General features: G+C 43.1%; 1 protein-coding gene across 5 annotated transcripts in view; it reads right to left on the minus strand.

Annotated features, from left to right (window-relative positions):
• Nucleotides 1–20,839, minus strand: part of TP53BP2 (tumor protein p53 binding protein 2) — a 48,258-nt gene extending 27,419 nt beyond the window's left edge. For 2 of the 5 annotated variants that reach the window (XR_011699821.1, XM_071579375.1), the window contains exons 1-2: nt 20,612–20,839; nt 1,348–1,495 (exon numbers count right to left, since the gene is read on the minus strand). Coding sequence is in view for 4 of the 5 variants with exons in the window: in XM_071579375.1 (XP_071435476.1) it covers nt 1,348–1,495; nt 20,612–20,638 (175 nt within the window). In the remaining variant the exon portion in view is untranslated. Of the gene's footprint in view, nt 1–1,347; nt 1,496–1,701; nt 1,749–7,689; nt 7,808–20,611 lie in introns of those variants that run through there. The other 3 variants (XM_071579394.1, XM_071579386.1, XM_071579401.1) reach the window with 3 other exon arrangements.
• Nucleotides 20,840–23,326: the final 2,487 nt, after the last annotated feature.

The raw sequence follows: 23,326 nt of genomic DNA on the forward strand, positions 1-23,326 counted from the left end.
GAGGGCTCAAGGGTGAGCTCTTTAACACGGCATAAGCACTAAGGCTAACTATAAATTCAGTAGTTTTACCAAAACCTTTATTTTACTTGTCTTTCACTGTAGACTTTGGTATTGTGTTGATTTAGACAAAGATGTACAGTAAGAATACATTACTAAAAGGCCTCTTTCCATGCTGAATTGATGCTTTATTTTACCATTATTTATGAATAAAAGATACTCTATTTTCTAAGTAGAAGAAAAAAAAATCTGTTCCATATTTTAGGCTTGGAAGTATCAAAACTTCTCTGTCAGAGGCAGGTAAATATCAACAGAGAACTCAGGTATCTCATTCTACTAAACCAACACCCATCTCACCAAAGACTTCTTTGAACAGATGTGAGCCTGAGCCAGCAGCAGAGGAAGACAGAAATATGAGCCCTTATCATTTGATTCTTTTACAATCTTGTTGAAGTATCTCAAAAAAGTTGGCTCAAACATGGTTATTTTTCATCACTTAAAACCCTGTCCAGGATTCATCCAGCTTATGCCTCTGGATGGCTACCAGTGTCTAATGAGTACCATGGAAACAGGAGATAGTCCAGAGTCCTTTCCCACTGGAAGCCATCAGACATTAGCCATACTTTAGCTTTTCATTTGTTTGTGGGCATGTTCTCCAGTTCCAATGGAGCAGTGCAAGCTAGGGAGATTTGAACTTCCGTGACAAAAATCAGCAAGAACACAGGAAAAATTTAAAAAGTAACAACAGACTAAACACACAACCCACTTCTCCACAGGCTTAAAAGGATTTGGGTCAGTCAAAAGTAGCTCCTATGTCCTCCCTGCCAGCCACTTCCTTAGAGCACTTCAACATCAGGTTACTTCAACCACTTCTGCTAATACACTCCTCCCATCCAAACTCAATTAACACTACCAGTAACAGTGAAGGCATCATCTGAAAAAGGAAGTTTTCTTTTGTCACTGTGAGTGAAAATTGCTGTGGGGTTGAAGAAACGATTTTGAACTGGCCACAGAACTACTGATACTTAGTACTTCAAACCCCCCCCACAGTCTGCTGGGAGAAGGAGGAAGAGAAAAAACTCCCCCACACTCTTCAGAGACTCATTTGAGTCAGAGAAGGGTTGCATGGACAAAAATATCTGCATGCTTAAGCTCCCTCCTTTTGCTTTTAACTCATTTTTGTAAAATGAACCTTTCTGCTGGTGCATTATCATACAGCTGGTCTGATGAAGAAGTTAACCAAATGGTAATGCAGAAACCATCTGGGGCAGAATCACATCTGTCAGGTCATGTGCTATGTTACCAGAAGCAGTGAATGCCCAGTGACTCACAAAGAGCCACCTGACCTACCTGAGCCACACCACACCTCAGCCAGGTGGCACTCACTCTCGCCAGGCTCCTTGCACAGCTCCACCACATCTCTGCAGGTTGTTTCAGGGGTGACCGGCACCTCAGTGAAGTGCTGCTCATTGTTACTGAGGTACACGGTCAGAAACATCTGGAAAAGACAAAGGCAACAGCTTGCGGTTACTTTATAAGACAAAGGACCTTGGAGTCACAACCCTCTCATTAAACGCATTCTTTCCAACACCATTATATAATCTATCAACTAACGTGCGTAGAGATTTCAAAACAAAACCAAATTTCTGTTCAAGGTATAAGCAAAAGACATTAAAGAAGCAATCCCCAGTTCAACAAAATTACATTGCTGGAGGATGGTGTGATTTTAAATCTGGACCTACTGCTCCTTGCTTCTCTCAAGGTGAGGTGTCGGAACTCCTCCCACCTTACTATATGTATATACCACACCCATTTGACGCAGCAGGAGAAACAGTCATCTGGACTTCAGAAGTACTCTTTAGAGTGAAAAACAATGGTAATTATGTTTGATACTAAAAAAAACCCCAAAACTAAAAACAAAGATCAGAGCTTACTACATAGGCAGTGAATTTGCATTTCCATAACACATATCATCAGGTTTCTTAGAAACACAAGTTGATTTGTTATTCCTTTAGTCTCAGTCTGAACACAAGTTCCCTCCCCAAACACCATTCACAGGAAAACAAGGATATTTCACTTGGCTTCCTCTTCGCAGCTGTAGAAGAATCCTTGATTTTTGGTTATTCTGTTTAAACATATCATACAGCCAGATGTTATTCTTGCTCATGTATTTCCTGCTACAACTTCAAAACAACCACTCTAAAATATTTGTTGCCATATTTGACAGAAAACATTGATGATTACGGCCTCTGAACACCATCCCACTATGTGCTATTAATATTAAACTGCAATCAAAGTTCACCTGCTAGCTAAAAGTGCATGTCAGTTCTCTTCTGAGACCTGTTCTTAACTTCAGTATCAACTGGCTGCTGGTCACATGAATTCCAGCAACACAAAAATCAGCCATTTATCTCCACAAAGCAATTAGTCCACTAAGCATTTCAAGCAATAGAAACCTACACAATTCGTCTTTTTCATACAGCTGGAAAAGGTGTTTTCTCAGGAAAAGATACAAATCCTTGTCTGTCCTCATTACAGACAACTGTTCAAAGGTCAAAAGAGAAAAAAAAAAGTCCATTCAATCAAGGCAAGAGAGGCCTAAATAAATTTAAATAATAAAGAGCCCCAAAACAAAACTAGAAGCATTATTTCTCTAATTTTGTGTAAATACACTGAGGTGAGTACTGTTTATGCTACTGTAAAGTGAAATTTAGCCCCACCTTATTCAGTTTTAAGAACTCACTCTGGGGGATTCCTCCAGAAAACAGTCACACACATACATACATTCCTGATGCCTCCAAAGCCTTTCCAGGAGTCTTTGAGTGCCAAGATCCCCTCCATCCCAATGAGAGGAGCTGTCTTTACTTTCAAAAACCTCTATGAGAACACTCCACACTCAGCACATCTTGTTACACTCAGTGCGAGTATTTGGCCCACTTGTGCCAGGATAAACACCTGCAAACAGTGTTCCAGGCCCTGGCACTGCATCAGACTTAGCACCAAGAGCACACAGAATTTTGGACCTCTGTTTTTGCCCAGCTCCCCAAAACAAGGGTTTCTGATAAATTCCCAAACATCTACAAATATTCACAGAGAGGAAAAAGCCTGCTAAAAGTGAGCTCAAAACTGCCTATAATCCTTATGAAACTGGCTAAATTCCCCTCAACCATTTCCCCGTCACACTGGGGGCGGGGGGACACAAAAAAACAACAAAGAAAAAAAACAAACTTGGAGATTGTAAGAAATCAGGTGAGAGAATGTGAAAAATGCAAAGGCAGCAACAAAATTCTGGTTCCTGACCGCTGATGGAAGCCAGTGAACCCTGTGGAGAGCAGGCAGGCAGATGGAGTGGGACACCCAGTACTGGAGGATTTGTAGCTTGAACCAAGGCTGCTGCTCTCTGCAGAGTCCCACTCTTGGAGGGGAGCATCCTGCCTGCCAGCAGGGTCACAGCTGCTCACCCAGGGCAGCAGGGAATTTGTTTGAGCGCTGCTCCCCTCTCCGGTATGCTTTGTGTGGGCCAGAGCTCTGGCAGGCAGGCAGGTAGGATCAGTTTACCACACACTTATTATATAGTAAAGACAGGCACAACTGTTCTGCTGTTTACAGCACAGTGAGGTACTGACCTAAATTAAGACACAAGGCTTTCCAAGGAGGAACTCTGACACTTGGCTTTAATTTTCTGTCACTGAACACACAACCTTTTAGATGCAGCATTTCTAGAGGAGGCTGACAGTGAAGGATGCCAGGTGCAGCCAGGTAAGAATATCTCTTAATCACAAAAACTAGGGCAGAAGGGTATAAAACAAAAAAGAGGCTCCCAAATAGCTTTAGAGCAGGCTTATAGAGGTGTGTAAAACACATTAACCCTTCACATTTACTGCTCTACAACCTCTAAACACCACCAAATCACGCAGGCTGTGTCCCTGCAATAACATTTGTTAGTTTTAAAAGATGAGCTCACAGATGGGAATTAAGAGCAAATTATAAAAACCATGGCATTATACACAAAGCAGACCTAATTTGACCCTAGCACGGCTGTTCACTCTTCAGTGTGCCTGTCTGTATCCAGTTGTTAATCCTCAGGATTTAGCAATACAGACAACTACACAGGAAGGATCACGAGTTGCCATTTCTATCCACAATGCTCAGGATAATTACTAATACATTAAGCCAAGAGCACTCAAACCTGCTGCGTGGGGGCCATTTCTGGGACTTGGTAGTGTCTGCATTACCTCTATCCTACATATTCTAGGAACTGAGAAAAAAAAAAAGGCAACCAACCAACCAAACCCTGCAAATTCCCTAAAAACACACCTCAAAGTCCTTAGAGGTTAAAGCAAATAAAAGGTTATGCTATTGTTGTTACCTCATTCTGCTTCCCTTTAGCTACAGGGACAATACTGAGGTGATTAAGTTCTTTAAGTAGTTGTGCTCCTCCTCTCACACCGAAATGGTGGTGACATTTATCACCACTGCTAGAACATCTGCTCCCCACCGGCCCATATCGGAGCCTGGGGCAAACTCTGACCGGGAATATCCGCCACAGAGATGTGTCTCCCCAGAGAGGAGCGGAAAAGGTGAAGAAACTGATGTGAACCAAAAGCCTACTGTGGTTTTCTCAGTGCTGCTCAGCACCCTTGGTAGCTGCCGTGGCTGGCACCACTTCACACTGGAATTCCAAGAACTCATTCTCCTCCTGGCAATGGTGGAACTGTGATGTTCATTAACCACCTTACCAGATAGTTTATTTTGCTGTTTTATTGCTGTGAGGCAATGAAAAACAAGGGAAACAAGAATGCTCTCATGACACCCTGTTCAGAAGTTGGAATCCTGCAAATTGCATCACGCTGGAGCACAAAGCAGTCTCCAGCTCCTCTCTGGAAACAAAGATGTTAGAACAGTTACATACAGCCATTCCCAAATTTAGAAAGGAAAAAAACTGCAACATGCAAAAAATTCAGTTTCGAGGTGGGCATAAATGAAGGGCTTGATAAACAGGAGAGGAAGACAAATCACAGTCAAACCTTGGACTTCTTTTAAAGGCAGCATCAAGGCAAATACTGAAATATCTGACAATTCCATATAACCTTGGATCAGGGTTTTATCCTCTATAGACTTTTGAAGAATGAGTTTTAGGAATGCCCAGCATACAGACTGAGCATTTTTAAGCCACACTCAGGTCCCTAAGTAAATTCTAAACTAAAGTTTTTCCCCTTATTTCCTGTCTCAAAGACATACTCGTGATTTATAGGTACTGAAAAGCTTGAAAATGTAAAAGCACTGCAATACTGTGGTGTACTTGGGAGAAACACGGGATGTGTTGTGTACCTACTGAAGCAATTCCTTTTAAAATCACATCACAGATTTCAGCTGACTCTGCTACAGCTTAGAAAATAAAAGTTTGCAGTTATGGAGCCACCAAATGAGGCCGTTCGATCGCATGCACCAAGGGCATTGAAGAGATGACCAAGGTCACATGAGCTAAAGCAGGAGATGGCTTTTGCAAGGAAAGACTGCAGTGCATGCCTTACAAACAACTGGATGGCAAAGCCGAGTACTAAACATAAAGGAGAACATCATATCTCAAAAAACCCTGCCACTTACAACACAAATCTAATAAAATCCAAATTGGCATGAATTATAACTTTGAGCCCCCTCAGCACGAAATACATCATTTTACTTCAACTCCTATTACTCATGCATCACCTCTAACTGCAGCCTTCAAGTCTGGAATGCAACACACAGAGGAACAGAATATAAAAAGAAAGCATCCAAGAGGATGGAAGAGGGCATCAAATAAAGCAAGTCACACTCCATTTTATAAACCTTCATCTCTCTTCTGCACCTCAGTCCCAAACAGCCTTATATTTCCCTGCAAATCTGACCCACTCATTGCTAAGCTCATTTTTCATACAATTACACCAATATTAAATATAGCAGGTCTCAACATCTTCAAATACATTTTCAACTGAAAGTAAAATATTTAAGAATGGCTAACCCTACAGAAGTGCAAGGCTATGACCACACCACATTTTGGTTCCTGCTTAGTTGCAGCATACTGAAAAAAAAAGACAAACCCACAAGAAATAGCTTCCAAATACATCTGGAATATTTACCTGAGGAAATACATGCCTTATAATTTACATCCATCCAACAAGATACCATTTCATATCAAAGGCCTCGTATCACTCTTCTCCTTAGATCAGAAGGCCTCAAATATTGATTAAAGGGGAAAACAGCTTTGATTCTGTTTCTGTAAGGATGAGACTTTTCTTACTCCTTAGTTATTATAAAGCTGATGTCACACATCTTTGGTATTAAAAGGATGACATATTGCACATTTTCTAACTAAAATACTAATAACATTCAACTAGGATGCAAGTATTTAGGGGAACAAAATTATGATGTAGAATCCAAACTAAAATACAAACACTTCATTAATTCCTGCAACTACCTGAGTTTAAAGGCGCACACTTCCCTCCTCCCCAAGGTTTCTAGTGAAAGATCTAACTCAGATTACAAAATGTCAGCAATGCACAACATCCACAAAACTCAGTCCCTCATCAAATATTATAACCAAGTAAAGAATATCTTTTAAAAAATAACACCTTAGCCCTGGTTTTCAGTATTTGCTGAATTCCTAACTTTATGCAGTCTTCCTGCACAGCATGTAACATACACTACAAACTGTGGCATCTATTCACAAACTATTCTTCATCTTCAAAGCATCTTATGACCAGGAAGGCATGACACAAGCAAGTAGTTTCCTACTTTACAGGCAGGGAAACTGAGGCATACAATAAAGCAAAAACAGAGACAATCACATTAATTGATAGCCAAACAAGCACACTGCCTCTGGAAATCATGATTCATTTCATTACCCTGCATTAGAGCTAATAACATAATTCTGTACCACATTCCTTATTAGCTGCATTTCAGACCGAAACCTAATACCCTTGAACCACTCATTACTAGTGGTGAAGGTTTTTATATTTCCACAGCACAGCTAAATAATGGTCTTAGCTTGCATAACAAATTTTCTTAGCTCTCATTTTTAAGGAAGCATTAAAAGTCACTCTTTGGGTATTTTCAAACCTAAACAATTCTAATGTTCTAGGAATTTACATCATTAACTACAATGTATTTTTAGAAGTTAGTTTCAGTTAGCTGAAAAAATAGCAACATAGCAATTTTATAATTAACAGAGTAACTACCATATTTCAAGTAGGTCACAGAAATGAGAAATAACTACTTTCACCCACAGTTTTAACCATAAATGAGTCTTTCTTGATAAAGAGAAAACCCCTCCAAATGAAGAGCTTTAAATGGAAGTCTTGCATCTTACCTAGTGGGAACACTGATGCTGCACCTTCCCAGATGGCCACAAAGAAATCAGTGGCTAAAATAGATATTTTTGCTGACTTGATGCAACTTTCCAAACAACAGAAGACAGCCTGCACAACAGCACATTTTCCTGATCTGATAAGCAGCATTCAGAGCTGGTGCACAGTTCCAGCCCTCCATTCAATGCAAAGTATACCACAATAATAGAGTAAATCAGTGATTCTTTTGCATGAAGTTCCTCAGAAGCTGAAAACAGTCCTTGAGGAGGCAACATCCTCACTTATTGTGCTGAAAGATTAAGGTAAGCAAAAGATTAAGGTAAGCAAAAGATAATAATAGACTTACTAGAAGACAGGCACAGGGGATGATTGCTATCCCTGATCCTTTTCATAATCGGCTGTTCAATAAAGGTTCAACAGAAACACAGAGTAAAGTTTAATATTTGCCTGCAGCCACACCCAAACGCTTGGAGTTCAGTCCTTGCCATCTCACCCGCTGCATACACTATTCAGTTTATATTGTACTGGCGTTTGGCCATAAACATGAGAAAGGAAGTTATGATGCAAGGTAGGTGGAGTACAGTAGGAAGCACCATGGGATTGTTCGGATTATTCCCAGTCTATATAAAGCACAGCCCTTTTCCCTTTCAATTGTATCACAGCAGAAAACAAGATTGAGCCTTTACTCTGAATGGCGTGGTAGTGTCTGTTTGTATAGATTATGTTAAAGATAAGTTTACCATGCATTTGTTTTATCTTTGGTAAAAATGTCAATTTTTTCCAAGACTTAAAATACAATGTACATCTACATGTGCTTTGAGGGGGGTGGGGAAAATGAGCTGGAAACACCAAAAGGGAAGCTTTGCTCTCCCCTTCCTTTTTATTCTCTCTCTTATCGTTAATGTAGAGAGAACAGAATCAAAGCCATCTGCTTTTGGTGTACTCTAGTTAAACTGGGAAAACACTACAGCACAAACGCCACATTACATCTCACTATCAGGCATGTATCTGAATCATCATTCAGGGAATCTGAAGAGCTGCAAGGAAAACAGCCCAAGTTCTGGCCAAGTACTGTTAGTGCCTGAAGTTAATGGATGTAGGTTTGCAATCCTCCTGCTTCAGGGACTGCAAACTCAAAGACAGAGCCCAGTGCTTCAGTTCAGACTTATTGATGAGAAAGATCAATTACAATCTTCCTGCCAAACCTTGTAGAAAATCATCATCATCCTAGTTTAGCCATTTTTATTTTGTGAAATCTACTGGGCACAGCTCAGGACTGGTAAATACAGGATTCCTGACCTACACCCCGCGACATTCAGCAGATTATTATGCACGAGGTCATTAAGAGAGCTTTCCCAACAAAGACTTACTTTGAACCCAAGTTACGTCTTCCAACTTGATGTTTTTCTTCAGGCATTTTCATACACAAGAAAGCAGAAGTCCTCCCATAAGCCCAACACCAGAAGGGTCTATGCAAATGAAGCTATTTTGGATGAACACTAAGCACAGGAGCAACATAACTCCCCTCTCCTGGTTGAGATATTACCTATTGCACAAGGTAAGAAAGTTTCAAACAAACCCCCCTTTAAAGCCACCTTTATATAGGTACTTTTATAGATACTTTTAGACACTTTTATAGATACTTTTGCAAGCATCTATTGCAAAATTAGTATTTAGTAGGGAAAAAAAATTATCTAAAAGATACAAATCAAACAAACCGGCCTGTAAGATACATAAACTAAGTTGGTTTCAGTAACACACATAGAAAACCACAGTCTTTTACTGAGCACCCGCATTTGCCAACACATCACGTATAACTCACTCTGCTCAGACCTGAATCCACACTTGGATTTGCACCAATGTAGTTAAACAACTGCAGGAATTCAGGGTAAACAAACCCTGAATATAGTCTTCATATTATACCACATGGCAGCATGTTCACAGATCCCTTACCACTGCCAGCTGTGAAGTTCCTCTCATACAATGCAATCCCCTCCCACCCTACAACATACTCTTTTCCTTTTCTCCCCAAAGGCTTTCTCGTGGCTCCTTACAGACACTAATTCTGCACAGCTGTACACTTCACCAAAACCTGCTGCAGGTTGACTGTCAGAAAAGCAACCCTGCACGAGGTGTTTGGGCTTGTACTGTTGGTGTCCTACTTGGAGCTTGCTCCTCCTCTTGGAGTCAGAAAAGGAGAATTGGATCTTTGGAGGCTTTCCCCTTCAGGCAGACTCTGCCTCATGTTCTGCATTCAGCACCAAGTTATACATACTTGGTACACAGGGAGAAAGAAATTAATCTTATTTTCAGTCAGATAAAAAACAATACCATGCAATTCTTACAATAGATACTATGGAGTGGGAAAAGAGAAGGGTTCAACTCAGCCAACATAACCACAGGGGTTACAGTTGCTCCTCCTCCCATTCTTCAGTATCACAATACGCACTGTGCCTGCAAGAGCCTAAAGCCAAGGCAACATCCAAGTATAATGAGTGGGGTTATGAACTCAAGCTTAAGCCTGAATCATCCCAATTTTCTGTACTTGCGTCAAACCCAGAGGCAGGTTAAGAAAAAAAGTAATAACTAAATAAAGGAAAATAAAAAAGATACTAAGCTGCTCTCACTGCTCTAGAGCTTTGCATCACCCCCATTGGGAATAAGCTTTAGGTTCTCTTGACCTTCTAGATGGCCAGAGGCCAATTAAGAGCCACACTAAGTGTGCCCTGTCAGGACCTGTGAAAATTACACCTCTCAAACCAGTCCCTTAGAACACATGTACATTCTCACAGTGAAAAGACAGCCTAGTGTTTTTCCTGGTTTCAAAAAAGATTTTGTATGAGGCAAAATCCTTCATGAAGAAAAGCAAAAATAGGTCTGCGTCAGGGATGAAAGTGTATTTAACACAACCTACACAAACAACACAGGCTATCACAGTAACCTGGCACCTGTACCAGCCACACCACACCACCCACTTCCACAGACACCAACTCTTCACAGGTTTAAAAATAGTCATTTTCTGATTTTGCAGCCAACACAAAAATCTCACCAATAAAAAGACAATCACCATTCACACCAGGAAGCACTCCAACCTCAGCCCACCAGAACATGCAAGGCAAACCCACTTTTATCATACAAGTGCCTACTGATACATCAAGCAAATTTATTACCTTCTATTTACTGGTACCAGGGCGCTGTGCTGGTGGGAGCACCCATGGGGGAGGCAGGGTATTGAAACAGAAATGAGGAATTTTTTTTTGAGTCAAGGTTATCTAAAGCAATTTAAAAAAATAAACAAGAGAGCAAAAGGTTTGTGATATAATAGCAACACAAATCATGCAGCAAGTCAGTAGAAAAACAAGCATAGAACACTCATTTACTCCAGATCCAGCAACATCATAGAGGTCAGTGACAAACATCTTTGAAAATACATCATATTAGTCACTCCTCCAGGAAAACAGTTGCCAAAATCTGCGTCCTACTGCCACGAAACAGATCTACAAACCAAACCATTCATGACACGCATAGGTAGGTCAGAGAACACATCATTTGTGCCACCTGAAACAATGACACATTTATCCACACAGGTAATTCCAGTGTGGGAAAAGTCACAGGACACGCTGTTTGGGGTGTTCTGTAATACAACCTGATCAGTCTTGTAACATGGAGTGGATTAGCACAACATGAAATTCAGAGGCATTGTAACACAGCACAGGGTCACATCTCCTTTATGCTGCAACTCCAGAACATGCTATTCAGTCATCCACCTTCAGGACAAGCAAAGACCAAACCAATGCAAACCAAGAGTTTCAGACCACACAGCACAACAGTGTGCATGCTTTATTGCTTTCAAAACCAGGTCTGACTTCCTTTGTAATTTACTGCTGGGATGCAGAGGTTTCCTGTTACATGAGCTTCTCAGTCCAACTTAACCCTTGCAGTGAGAGAGAATACACAAAGATGGTGGAGAAAATCCCCTCTGTTACCAACACAGAGGTTAAGGCAAGCATAAGGTACCATTTGGCTGCTACAGCTCAGCCAGCCTAAAGGGTGAGCTGAGAGAAGCACACCATGGTCTTCTCAAACCTGCCCCCTCCTGTACACAGCCACGTGGCAAATCACTTCCACCACACAAGTCTTTTAGTTGCTTATTGCCTTTAGTGTAGGCAGCATTTCCTCCCAACCATCACCCAACTCCTTACTAAATTTAAGGGGAAGCTACGAGAGACACGTGGCTTTGGGTGTGGATGGAAACTAAAGGAACGAGACTATCCATTTGAGCAGCATCCTACTATTACATTAATTAGGTGTAATGTCACACCACACCTTTACAGAAGGGCAGCTCTTTCCAGCTCACCACCAGCTCTGGATGGGTACACACTCCTGTTGTAATGGAAGTGCACCTTGCAGAATGACCTCCACTTGTCAGATGCAGATGATTGCCAGCACACACAGCACTGCAGCTGACCAACACAGCCACCAGCCATGCCAAAGACAACCAGCATGCAATGCCTATGCTTGATGATCATATCTATTTGACAACAGCTGATGTTATTATTCAAAGCCACAAAGGAGTTTTGTCCTGCCACTTCTGCCTGCAAACACACAGGAAGCCATTACTGGCTGAAGCAGCACATGTTCAGCTTGCACAGGGGACACACCAAACTTTTACACCAAAACAGACTGATCTTTTTTATCTTGCAAGTCGAAAGGAATCAGTGGGGCTATTCCAACACTGGAAATGATAGATGGCCAAATGGTCTTAAGTCAACCACATTATAATGGGATATGTAAAACTACAGCAGAATTTGGAAGGAGAAATCTTGGCCCTTCAATCAGCCCCTTAGCCTAAACACTGGGCATGATCTAACCTTTGCTTCTGTAATGTGGAGCTCTACATGCTTTAACTTTTACTGAAAACATTCAGTTACCATAACAGAAGCTGCAGAAGGGTGACAGATTGTAGAGTTGATCACTGTCTGACAGGTTTTATTTAAGTGCTGCTCTCTCCCCAGAGCTCTTCCCAGGCAATACCAGGCTCTACGCAGACACACCAGATGAGAAGTGAAGGGAGAGCAGTTCATCAGGGAAGGCAGCAGGCCTGCTGGGTGGCCTTTGGCTTTTCATGTTGTCACACCAAAGTCACACACAACAAGCTTTGCAGGTGGTTGCTTAGGTGGCATCACATTATTTTAAATTAATTAAACAGTTTATTGAAATAACATTTATATTATGCTGGGCTCCTCTTGCCCCAAGAACTTCAAAAATTGTTCCCCTCAGCCTGACACTATCTGGCTACTTGTTCAGCTTCCCTGGAGGTAGAAAACTTCTCTAACCCAACATCACTATTAGCAAGACAAGCACTTTAAATAACAATGGGTTTGGTGCATCACAGGTAAACCACTGCAGAAGGGTCTCTTGGGCAAGACCTACATGCAATCACAGAGGAAAGAAGCATGGAATGCTGTTTCCATAGCTTCCCTGCACAAACCTTTACTTGTAGTAAAATGTGTTTTCAAAAGGCTGAAAAGATACAGCATGGCTAATGCTGATCAAGTTGCTACGGGACAGCATGACAAGCAAGCAACATTCTTCAGAAATACAGTTCGTACATGCCCTTTGCAGCTTCTGGTATTTCACAGGAGAGCTTCATGGCATTCTCCAAGGAGGTCTGGTGCATTTTGCCTGCCCCTACACACTCTGTTTTTCACGACTCAGTGACACCTCCCTCTCTTTGTTAGTCGGAAATCAGGAATTCCCTGCTATGTCAGGTTTTCGTGAACACTTGATTATGTTGAGAGACACACAGTTTTACCACAGCTGAGATCAGAAGAGCTCTAACAAATTCTAGAAATACCATCCTTCAGAGGGTCTACCTAGGATGCCCAAAGATGGCAGCAATGAGTTTCACTTTCCTGGAGAAGTCTGGCGGGAGTGATCAATCACTGCTCTGCACGGCTCAGATGCAGCACACATTTACATAGGATGGAGAGCAGGGTGAAAAAAAATGGTCTGCACACACTTAAGAAAAGGAAAAAGCAGACCAAGCAAACCATTCTCAGGCAGCAAGGAAATTAGCAATTTATAACTGTGCACAGGTATGACAGAAACCACTGAATAAGAGATACAACCACAGGGAGTGAAAGCCTTCCTGGAGATTTCTGTGTGATTTTCTAACCCAGTCAATTCCCACAACTTCAACTTTGTCCAGCAAAACTCATTCAATAGGGGTTGAGATGCCTGTGTGCCTTGCTAAAGTCTTGTGGCTACTGAAAGCCAAGAAGGGGATAATCACCTGGCAGAAGGTCAAGCCTTCACACTTGGAGAATGCAAGAGGGATACTCTACACCAGTGTTCATAGAATCATAGAATCGATTGGGTTAGAAAAGACCTCCAAGATCATCAAGTCCATGTGTAGCCTTCCAGCTCCTTGTCCACACACTGAGTGGCTGCAACCTGTTCACACACTCACGGGTTTGCTGCTGCACTGGAGTTACCGAGCACACTGGTGGTTTGGTACAGAACAGAGCCCAAGTAGGGTAAAAATTACAGCAATAAAAAAGAACCCACTGAAGAAGATGGAGAAATAAAATACAGATTTTTCTCGGTAAGTGATAAAAGGAAAATGAAGGTAAGAAAAACACACAATTCCAGAGACTCTTCCTTAGCTTTCAATTTAAAGAAACAATGGGATTTCAAATTCTTAATGCAATAGAAGAAAACCAGTAATCTAAGCTTAGATCTAAATTACTCCTTAAGCAGTTAAGTCTCACAAAATAAAAGTATCAAAAGACAAGGAAAATCTCCCAACTTATTAAAAAAAAAAAAAAAACAAACAAAAAAACCCCCACCAACCGAAACCCTGCTGCCTCATATCCAAGATATGGCTTAAACAAGGAAATAGGAGCACTGACTTCACACACAACTAAATGGTTTATGAACAAGCACCTCTTTTGAGGACTATTCTCAAATGTGGGACACAACAAACTACCACCAAGGTTCTCTCCCCATTTGTGAATAACCCTATAGGAGTAGGGGTGCAGGCAATGCAAGATCATTTAAAAACTTACATGGGATACAACAGACTTGTATTCCAGCTGCACAATGTACCAGTTGGTTTGACTATGGGTCTCACAAATCCCAGGCTGAACTCACTGCATGCCATTTAACAAGGGGCTTGAGCTCTCTGCAGCTTCTGCTCACTTTAGTGACTGTTATAATCCATAGCAGTCAGCATTTTACAGATGTTTGATAGTGAATAACTCAATTTCAGGAGCTTTCAAGTCAGCTTTCAGTCAATTTAATGTAAATGTGCCATGGTTTTGCATGAGTTTTGGTATTATCACCCAGATATAAAGGCTTTTAGGAATCAATTTTGTAATCAAGAGAACCACATAGAACTGCTGTAAACATCAGAACCACACAGAACAAGGAATAACTACAATACATGCTTGACTTTAAAATATCTATACTTTGCAAAAGGATGAAATAAAGACCTAAGCGTAGGATCTAAAAAAAATAAATCAACCTAAAAAAAAAGCAAAGTTTTCTCCTAATTCTCCTTTTTAAAGTATACACCAAAAAAGCTAGGGCACTGCACACAGCCATTTATCACAGGACCATATTATAGAAGAAATCGGTACAGAAACAACACAATAAGCTCGAAAAATTCTTGACATTAATGCCACAGTAAGAAAAACGAAAGGGTTCATCGTTAGACAGCACTGGGTACAACATCCACATAATACTATTGCTATGGTGAAACAACCAAGGAGGACACATGCATGACTAACTCTAAACACCAGCAGCAAGATCCTGACTATTAATGATTAACAAAACACAAACAGCAAAGTGGAAGGCCAGTTTCTGCCCTGAAACATGTCAGAGTCATAGTTGCTGTTCTGTCCCCAATTGACTCCCTGTTCCTCTCCATGAACATTTATCCCAAACTACAGCAAGTTAACACTGTTTAAAACATTTCACCTCTAAAACAGTCAAGATGTTGTGACTAAGACAATTAAGAAGCCGAGCCACACACACACACACGATGTCCAGGATTTCTAGTGACCTTTATACACAGTATCATCCAACTGTTTGGGAAATGGAGAAGAAAAAGGCTTTGTCTGACTCACAACTGACTAAGCTGAGAGAAACCAGGCCTGAAGATAATAAAACTGTGAGCAATGAGAACACTTCTATCTGCTCTTTACCTCATGAACAGAACCACTAAGTTTTTACACTTCAGAGGACAGAGAAAGCCCACAGATTAAAAGGATCTGGTGGTTCCTTTGTTTGCTTATCAATGGGCACAAGAAGCACCAAATGCTTCTCCAACTGTGCCACCAAGCCCCAGGAGGCAGCTTGAGTCACTTTCTCGGGGTTATCCAACTCCTCCTTCAGACAGGCAGGATGGCAGCAAGGCACGACTGTGCCCATAATTAAACAAGCTCAATAACACACACAGTGGGAGAGAAAGCAGAGTCCCCAAGGCACACTGCTAATAGGGACAGAGGCTGGACAAATGGCGCACTTTCAAGGCTGTTTCTTAATCAATAATTTGAAAGGAATACCAGGCACATTGCCATTCCACTAGTTTACTTTGCTGGAATAACCTTTATACCTGCCTCTTTTAAAGTCCAACTGACTTGCACGTAAACTAATCCCACAAAGCAGACAACCTCACTAATAAAGCAGAGATCCCCTCTGACAACACTGGGAAGCAGAAAACAAATCAAAACTCTGTGAATTATCTACCCATCCCAAACCTCATGACTGCATACTAGCCCTGGAAACTGTAAATGCAAGAGCCCCACGAGGCACTCACACCCCGAACTGTTGAATAGATCAGAAGCAGCATAATTAGCTTTTCCCATGGCCTCCACAGCTCGATCTGGTATGAATTTGTAATACTGCCCTTCCCCCATTTCTGATAAAAGCCACACAAAGAAACAAAGATATTTAACATACTCTTGCATAATATAGCACAAATTGCAGATAGAGGGCTAAGGTATTAAAAAAGTCATCTGAGAAATTAAATGCATTTAAAACTAACCCTGGAACAATTATTCACTGGACAGGGAGGGAAAAAAAGCAAAAAAATATCTTGTAACATGAAGAGAGGGGAGGGGAAAAAGAAAAAGAGCACTCTGGGAGCCTTAAGGCAGTGTTTTCTATTGACCATCACAACAGGTCACAGTCTGTAAGAGAAGTGCAAGAGGTTTGATAAGTTTAGAGCTAAGAAATCTCAACAAACCAATCACTTAAGCTTTATGCAGCATTCTAGACAAAATACTTACACATTGAGTACCACATTAAACTACTTGAATACAATATTAAAACTTTTATAAACATTAAGTGAAAATTCAGTTAAAAGAATAAACAAACTAAATCCTTCAGTCGGATGAAGATATAAGGCATATTCTCAGAAGAGCTTGCGGTCTAAAATCCCATTCATGCACTGAAATCCATAAAAGCAGACAAGAAAAACAGTGTTAATGACTGATAAACCTGATCAGAGCTTAAATAATTAAAAGACCACAGGAAACAGGGCTCCTACAGTTCACTTACTGTTGTCATAACAAACTCTACTGGGGGTCAGTTTGTTTATAAACTTATAATTCCTCATCTTACAAAGTGCAAGGGATTCATTTCTGCTAAAAGTTCTTTAGTTAAACTGCCAGAAAAGCGTTTCCTAAGAAAATTGCCAAAGACAGGTTACTACTACACTACTTCAGTAATTCAGAACTCATATGGCAGTTTCAATTAACAGCCTAATGGAACAAGCAAAACAACTTTAATTGTAGGGGCTTTTTTAAAGGTAAAAAATAAAGGTAAAAAATACACAGATCCACCAAGTATTGAGCACTCTGCAATGAAAATATGTACTGTAAGTGCAATGCTCACTGGACACAGCACTCCAAGACCACCACTTGGGACAAGATGCTCAACAGACCTTAGGAGGAAAGCAAAGCTCCTTGTGGTATCAAAGCTGAAGTGTTACACTTGAAAGTGCAGCCTAACTTGATTGGAAAAGAACACATGGTTATCAGGAAACTTGAGATCCAGAAATTTCAGCCATTTCTGATGATAGAAGGCAAAGCTTATTATGGAATTTAAGTACTCTCCATTCTGCCAAGTTAGTCCCTACCATACAGCTGTGTGTCTGGATCCATCCTGATCTCAAGGAGGCCCCCAGTAACTCTTGCATGTGATTCAAATTGCAAAATGGACCCTTACCTAGATCAACGAGGTTTGATACAAAAACTTCTTGGGACTTTAAAGGGTATCTCAATCTGTTTTACCTCCCACTATCTGACTAAAACAAAGCCCCAAATATTTATCCAGCATGCATAATGACACAAATTATTTCTCAATACATGCTCATTTTGGGGTAATAATGTAAATAAGGGAGGGACACCAATTATGCTGAAGAAAAATATGCTATTTTAGAAAGTGTTTCCAGCTCCTTTTCACTACTGAACAGTATCAGTCACACTCTCACAAGCCTTCACAGATGAAAGGTGAGATAACTTCACACAGCTTGCCAGCATTAACCCTGCTTTTACCTTCATCAGTACAACTACACACAAATTTCTTAATACTACACCCTCATGCACACGTTCACATATAGTCACAGCAGCAGTTTAGCTCCTTTCTGTCATTACCACAAGGAAAACATTCCCATTTCAGGGTTGTCTCCCAAGAGCACGAGTAGCTATGCTGCTCCAGCAGTTTCCCAGCTTTTCACTGGCAGCTACCCAAAGGTGAATTCCTGGCTGGGCTCACATTGCCTGTATTCCCTGCTTGGGGTCACAAACTGTTGTTTAATCCCTCCCCCACACTATCTTTTGGAACACAGGAGATGGACCTGGAGCTGAAAGTTAAAAATCTTACACAGACGATTTTATTTGCAGGTGGGGAAAAGAAAGGGACATCTTAAGAAACATTAAGAAGGAAACAAAACATTCAGTAGACAGTTAAAGGACAGCCTACTACTCATGCAAACAATGCAGATAAAGACACAAGTCCATGAACACCTCATTACCACATAAATACAAGAGGACTGACGCCCAGCTCCCTTCTGACTTCCTTCAAATCCTCAATTCTCTCACACCCCACTGTTAATTTCTTCGTTAAAACAGAAATGAGGTTTTATTATTGTTAAGTAAAATATGGTGAGGAAATCTTCGGACATACTTAAAAAGAAAATATAAATTATGACTTTTGACTGCATTTTCCATACTTTCGTATTTACATTCATGCCAAAATATTTGATATAAAATGCTTTCAAAGTGGCAAGCGGCTGTTATGTATCCTGCTGTCAATGGATCAGAGCACTCCTGTAACACCCTTCTGCACTTCAGGAGATCTTATCCCTCTGAAGACTATAACAAAATTGAGATTTTCTTGGTTAGAGCTGGTTTTGGTGGTTTGGGTTTGGAGGTTTTTTTAGCTGAATTAAAGTTCTAATACTCATGATACTTACATTTTTAATTCCTTAAGCCACTTTGAACCTTCACAAATCTTTAATTATTCACAGTAAACACACTGTGAAACGGTTGTATTCATCCTTTTATTTATGTGTTAAACAGAATCACTAATGAGGTGAGTCATGAGCCAAAGAGAAGTCTGAGCCACCGGGGCAATGCATGCTCTGGAACTTGTCACCTGCAAATGCTGATGGGGTAAGACTGCTCCTGCTTGTTTTCTCCTTTATTTGAACTCGGTGACAAGGAACTCACCAGCAATAGCATCTCTTGGAGATTTCACTGTTATACGAGGGCGCTTACCTAGCTCAGTTTTGACAGGGATTGAATTAACACCTTATTATATTTACTGCTTGTTTTTTCAAGTTTTCATAGGCAGACAACACCACTGTTGCACAACACATTAGCTCTTTAATCTGTAGCTGGGCTCATATTCTCCCTGTTCCTCCCTCATTAGCTACAGCAATAGTCACCCAGCCTTCTCTAGCGTTCTGCGAGATCAAATTATCGCTCATTATTCCCTCCTAATTGCAGAGGAAGAACCTCGCACTTACAGCAAAACAAGCTTCCCTGAAACACCCCCATCCCTTCAGCATGGATTCCCAGTTTCACCTTTCAGTACAGCTCCTTCCTCACTTGATTCACTCAGTTCCTGAAGAGTTAAACGGGAAATAATCTTCAACAGAAAAGTGCTGTTGAAAGAACTACCTCTGCGTGCAAAGCTACTCGGAATGGAGCTCGGTAAGCCAGGCCGTATCGCCCGGGGGAGGATGGCAGAGACAACACTTTAAAGTCTCCTCAACTGGGACTAAACAGGCATTAAGCTTGTCGGACTTTTCTGTACATATTCCAGCTTCTCAGAACAACAGAATATGGGTTTCATAGGGCATCCCTGCTGGTAAAACCAGGTATTTAGCGGCAGGTGTACTTTCAAAGGAAATTATTTTATGCCACTACCTTCACGTACATTTGTGATGGAAACTGAGCAAAGCTGCCGTGCTTTGCTTTCATCCAACCTCAGCTACCAAAACCAGCGTAGGTTTAAAATTCACGTTAAAACTCTTGGAGGAGGTGGTGCTCCCTGTGCCTTTTGCAAGTGTTAAAAGAGAGACACCTCCCAGAGCAGGGCAGGTTTCACACACACAGCCTCCAACAGCTCCCGAAACTCTCCCGGCCGAGGTCGGGAGTACCTGCCCCGAGAGCTCCTCATCACTTGGAACCGTAAACAACATGGACACCATCTTCCTCCGGAGTCCGGGCACTCCGAAACAAAACCAGCCCAGCACACAGAGGCAGCAGAGGCGGCTCAAACCAACTTTAAGAACTTCGTGCCATTAAAAAAAAAAAAAAAAAAAAAAAAACAAAAACAAAAAAAAAACCAGGATCCAGACTTGGCTCGTCCGGAGCGAGCATCCCAGCGGGGCAGCCTCATCCCCCGGGCAGAGCGCAGGGACGAGCCCGCGGCGGGCCCCACTCCTGCGCCGGAGCCCCGCCGCCCCCCCCGCCTGGCTCGGCTCCAGCCAGCCCGTCTAACAAGTTGATCCCGGCGTGAAAGAGGAAGAAAAGGAAAAGCTGCGGGGAAAAAGAGAGCCGGGAGGGGGAGGGGAAGCCCCGCGCGGGCGCGGAGCTCGTGCTGGTCGGGGGGAGGCGGGCAAGGAATGCCAGAGGGAAGGAAGGAGGGTCGCCTCCCACCCCGTCCACGTCCACAGGATCCATTTTCCCTCCTGCTGCCCCGCTCCAACTTTCCGCGACCCGCGCAGCCCCCTTTCCCCCGCGACTCACCGGCATCATCTTGGAGCCGAACCGCATGGGGGCGGCCGGTGCCGGCCCCGCCGCCCGGAGCGGGAGCCCGGCGGTGCGGGGCAGGGAGGCGGTGCGGGGCAGGGAGGGGCTGCTACTGCCGCCGGCACGACCTGTTGCGGGAGGCGCCCGGCCCGGCCTCGCCACCCGCCCACCGCTTTGTTCCCACCGGGCGCCGCTCTCCCGCCACCACCCCCGGCTCCGCTCCGAAACTAACCCCGGCCCGGCGAGGAGGAGCCGCCGCGCCCCGCCCGCCGCCCACCCCCGGGAGGGGCCGGCCCGCCTCCTGCCCCGCCAGGGGCGCCGGCACGGAGCTCCACGAGGGAGGTCGGACCTCCCGGGGCTCGGGACACTGCGAGATACGTGAGAAGCCCCAGGGGTCACCTCCTCCTGCACATCCCGCCGAGACGCGCTGGTTTCGGGGCCCCGCGGGGAACAGGAGCACACAGAGAACCAGCCTGCCCTGGACCGGCAGCGGGAAGCGAAGCTGGGGAGCAGAGCCTCTCCTAGTCTGATCTCCGAGTCCCTGCCTTCCTTGCTGCCTCAGACGGACGGTCCTTCCGAAAATCCCCTTTCAGCTCCTCGCGTACGCAGCTAATGGAGCATCCCTGCCCAGGGAACGTTTTCTTTTATTGCTCTTTTTGGCTGGACCTGGCAGGAGAGCTACGGTGGTCGTCAGACCTCGCTGAGATGCCAAAACACCCTTAGAGACTCATATTATGATTCATCTGTCTAAAAAATACCCCCACAAATCTTTTGCACCCATTTAAGTGGAGAGTAAAGAAAGTTGTCCCTTCCCTGGACCAGTGTGCAGGACACCCATTTCAAACCCAGGCACTTCACTACACCGCTTTAAAAGCTCAGGAAAGGCTTGGAAGAAAAGCGTGGTTCACTTAGCACCGTTACAGCGCTCTCTCGGCGGGAAAACCAGCTCCATTTGTTTTTCTTATTCCTTTTAGAATGCTAGCAGTAATTAGAAAGAATAAAAACGAAGAGGATTAGAACTTCCCAGATGAAGGAGGAACAAAACCCGAACCTAACTGGTACACAAACATCTGTTTTTCTAAAGCAGTAAAAAAACTTTTGAGAGCACTGACAAATCCCCCAGGAACTTCTGGGTGATAATCAAGCATTGTTTAATGCAGTAGTGCTGGGGGGGAGAGCGGGGTACAGCCCCGGCCCATCCCGGCCGTGTTCCCCGGTGCGTGTTTGTCCCGGGACCGCATCCCTCCTTCCCTCCCCTCGCTCCTCGCCCCCGCCGGCCAATGAGGAGTCGCCGCCGCCGGCATGACGTCACCTCCGCGCGCGCCCATTGGACATCCGGCGAACACAGAGCGGTGTCTCCGGGCAACCCCGTGACGTCACGGCCCCGCCCCGAGCGGCGGCTCCTGGTTTGCCACGGGAAAAGCCGCCCCTGCCTTGTCTCCTGTTCGACTCCAGGGCTGCAACCACCCGGCCTGAACCGCGGGCAGAGCCCCGCATTGCTGCTCCCGCTGCTGATCCCCGTGGATATCCTACCCGCTGGCGCGTATCTCTGAATTCCAGCTCTCTCTCATGTTCTCTATTTGCGGATATTAAGATTGGCTTCTCTACTGTCCGCACATGTGGGCCAACCTACCCACAGAAGATTTATAAGCACAGAATCACAGACTATTCTGAGTTGGAAGGGACCCACAAGGATCATCGAGTCCAGCTCTTAAGTCAATGACCCACACAGGGGATTGAACCCATGACCTTGGCATTATTACAACCAAATTTTAACCAACTGAGCTGATCTCAGGTCTTTAGTTGCCATTTGGGAGGATTGGGCATTTTTTTTAAAAAAATCACACTTCAAACTTATTTCACAAGATAAAAATGCTACAGGCCAAAGTACATGGCAATGGAGAACTGAAATTCTTAGAATCATACAATCCTTAAGGTTGGAAAAGACATGTAAAATAATTTGAGTTCAACCATTACCCAACACTGCCATGTCTGCCACTAAACCATGTCCCCAAGCATAACATCTACACATTTTCTGAACCCCTCTAGGGATGGTGACTCCATCACTTCCCTGGGCAGGCTGTTCCAATGCTTGACCACTCTTTCAAGTGAAGAATTTTTTCCTACTATCCAATATAAACTTCCCCTGGTACAACATGAGGCTGTTTCTTCTTGCCCTATTATTTGTTACCTGGGAGAAAAGACCAACTCCCATCTTGCTACAACCTCTTGTCAGCAATTGTAGAGAGTGATAAGGTCCCTCTGATCATCCTCTCCAGGCTGAACCCCCCCAGCTCCCTTAGCTGCTCCTCATAAGACTTGTGCTCCAGACCCTTCACCAGCTTCATTGCCCTTCTTTGGGCATGCTCTGGCCAAGGATCCTGCAAACCTCTGCCGAGTTTTTAAAAGCATCTAGCTGGTAAGGGATAAACAAGGAGCATGATCTTCTAATGTACCCCTTAAACACAGACAAAAATAATTTCTAATAATAGTTGGAATATTTAAATATCTCTTTCTAAGCCTATAAAATAAAACTGGAAGTTGTAAAGCAAAATCAGCTAGAAAAGATGCTTCAGATGCATGTATGTGTGTGGTAGCTACATCTTGCTAGCACATGCCTCTTGCGGATCAATCCACAGTCTCTTTTGGCTCAACCTCTAATTTTGACGTCTTCCACACAAAGCTACAGCCCCATCCCTGCTAAGGAAATGA

The sequence above is a fragment of the Pithys albifrons genome, chromosome 2, assembly GCF_047495875.1.
Source record: "Pithys albifrons albifrons isolate INPA30051 chromosome 2, PitAlb_v1, whole genome shotgun sequence".
NCBI classification, from domain to species: Eukaryota; Metazoa; Chordata; class Aves; order Passeriformes; family Thamnophilidae; genus Pithys; species Pithys albifrons.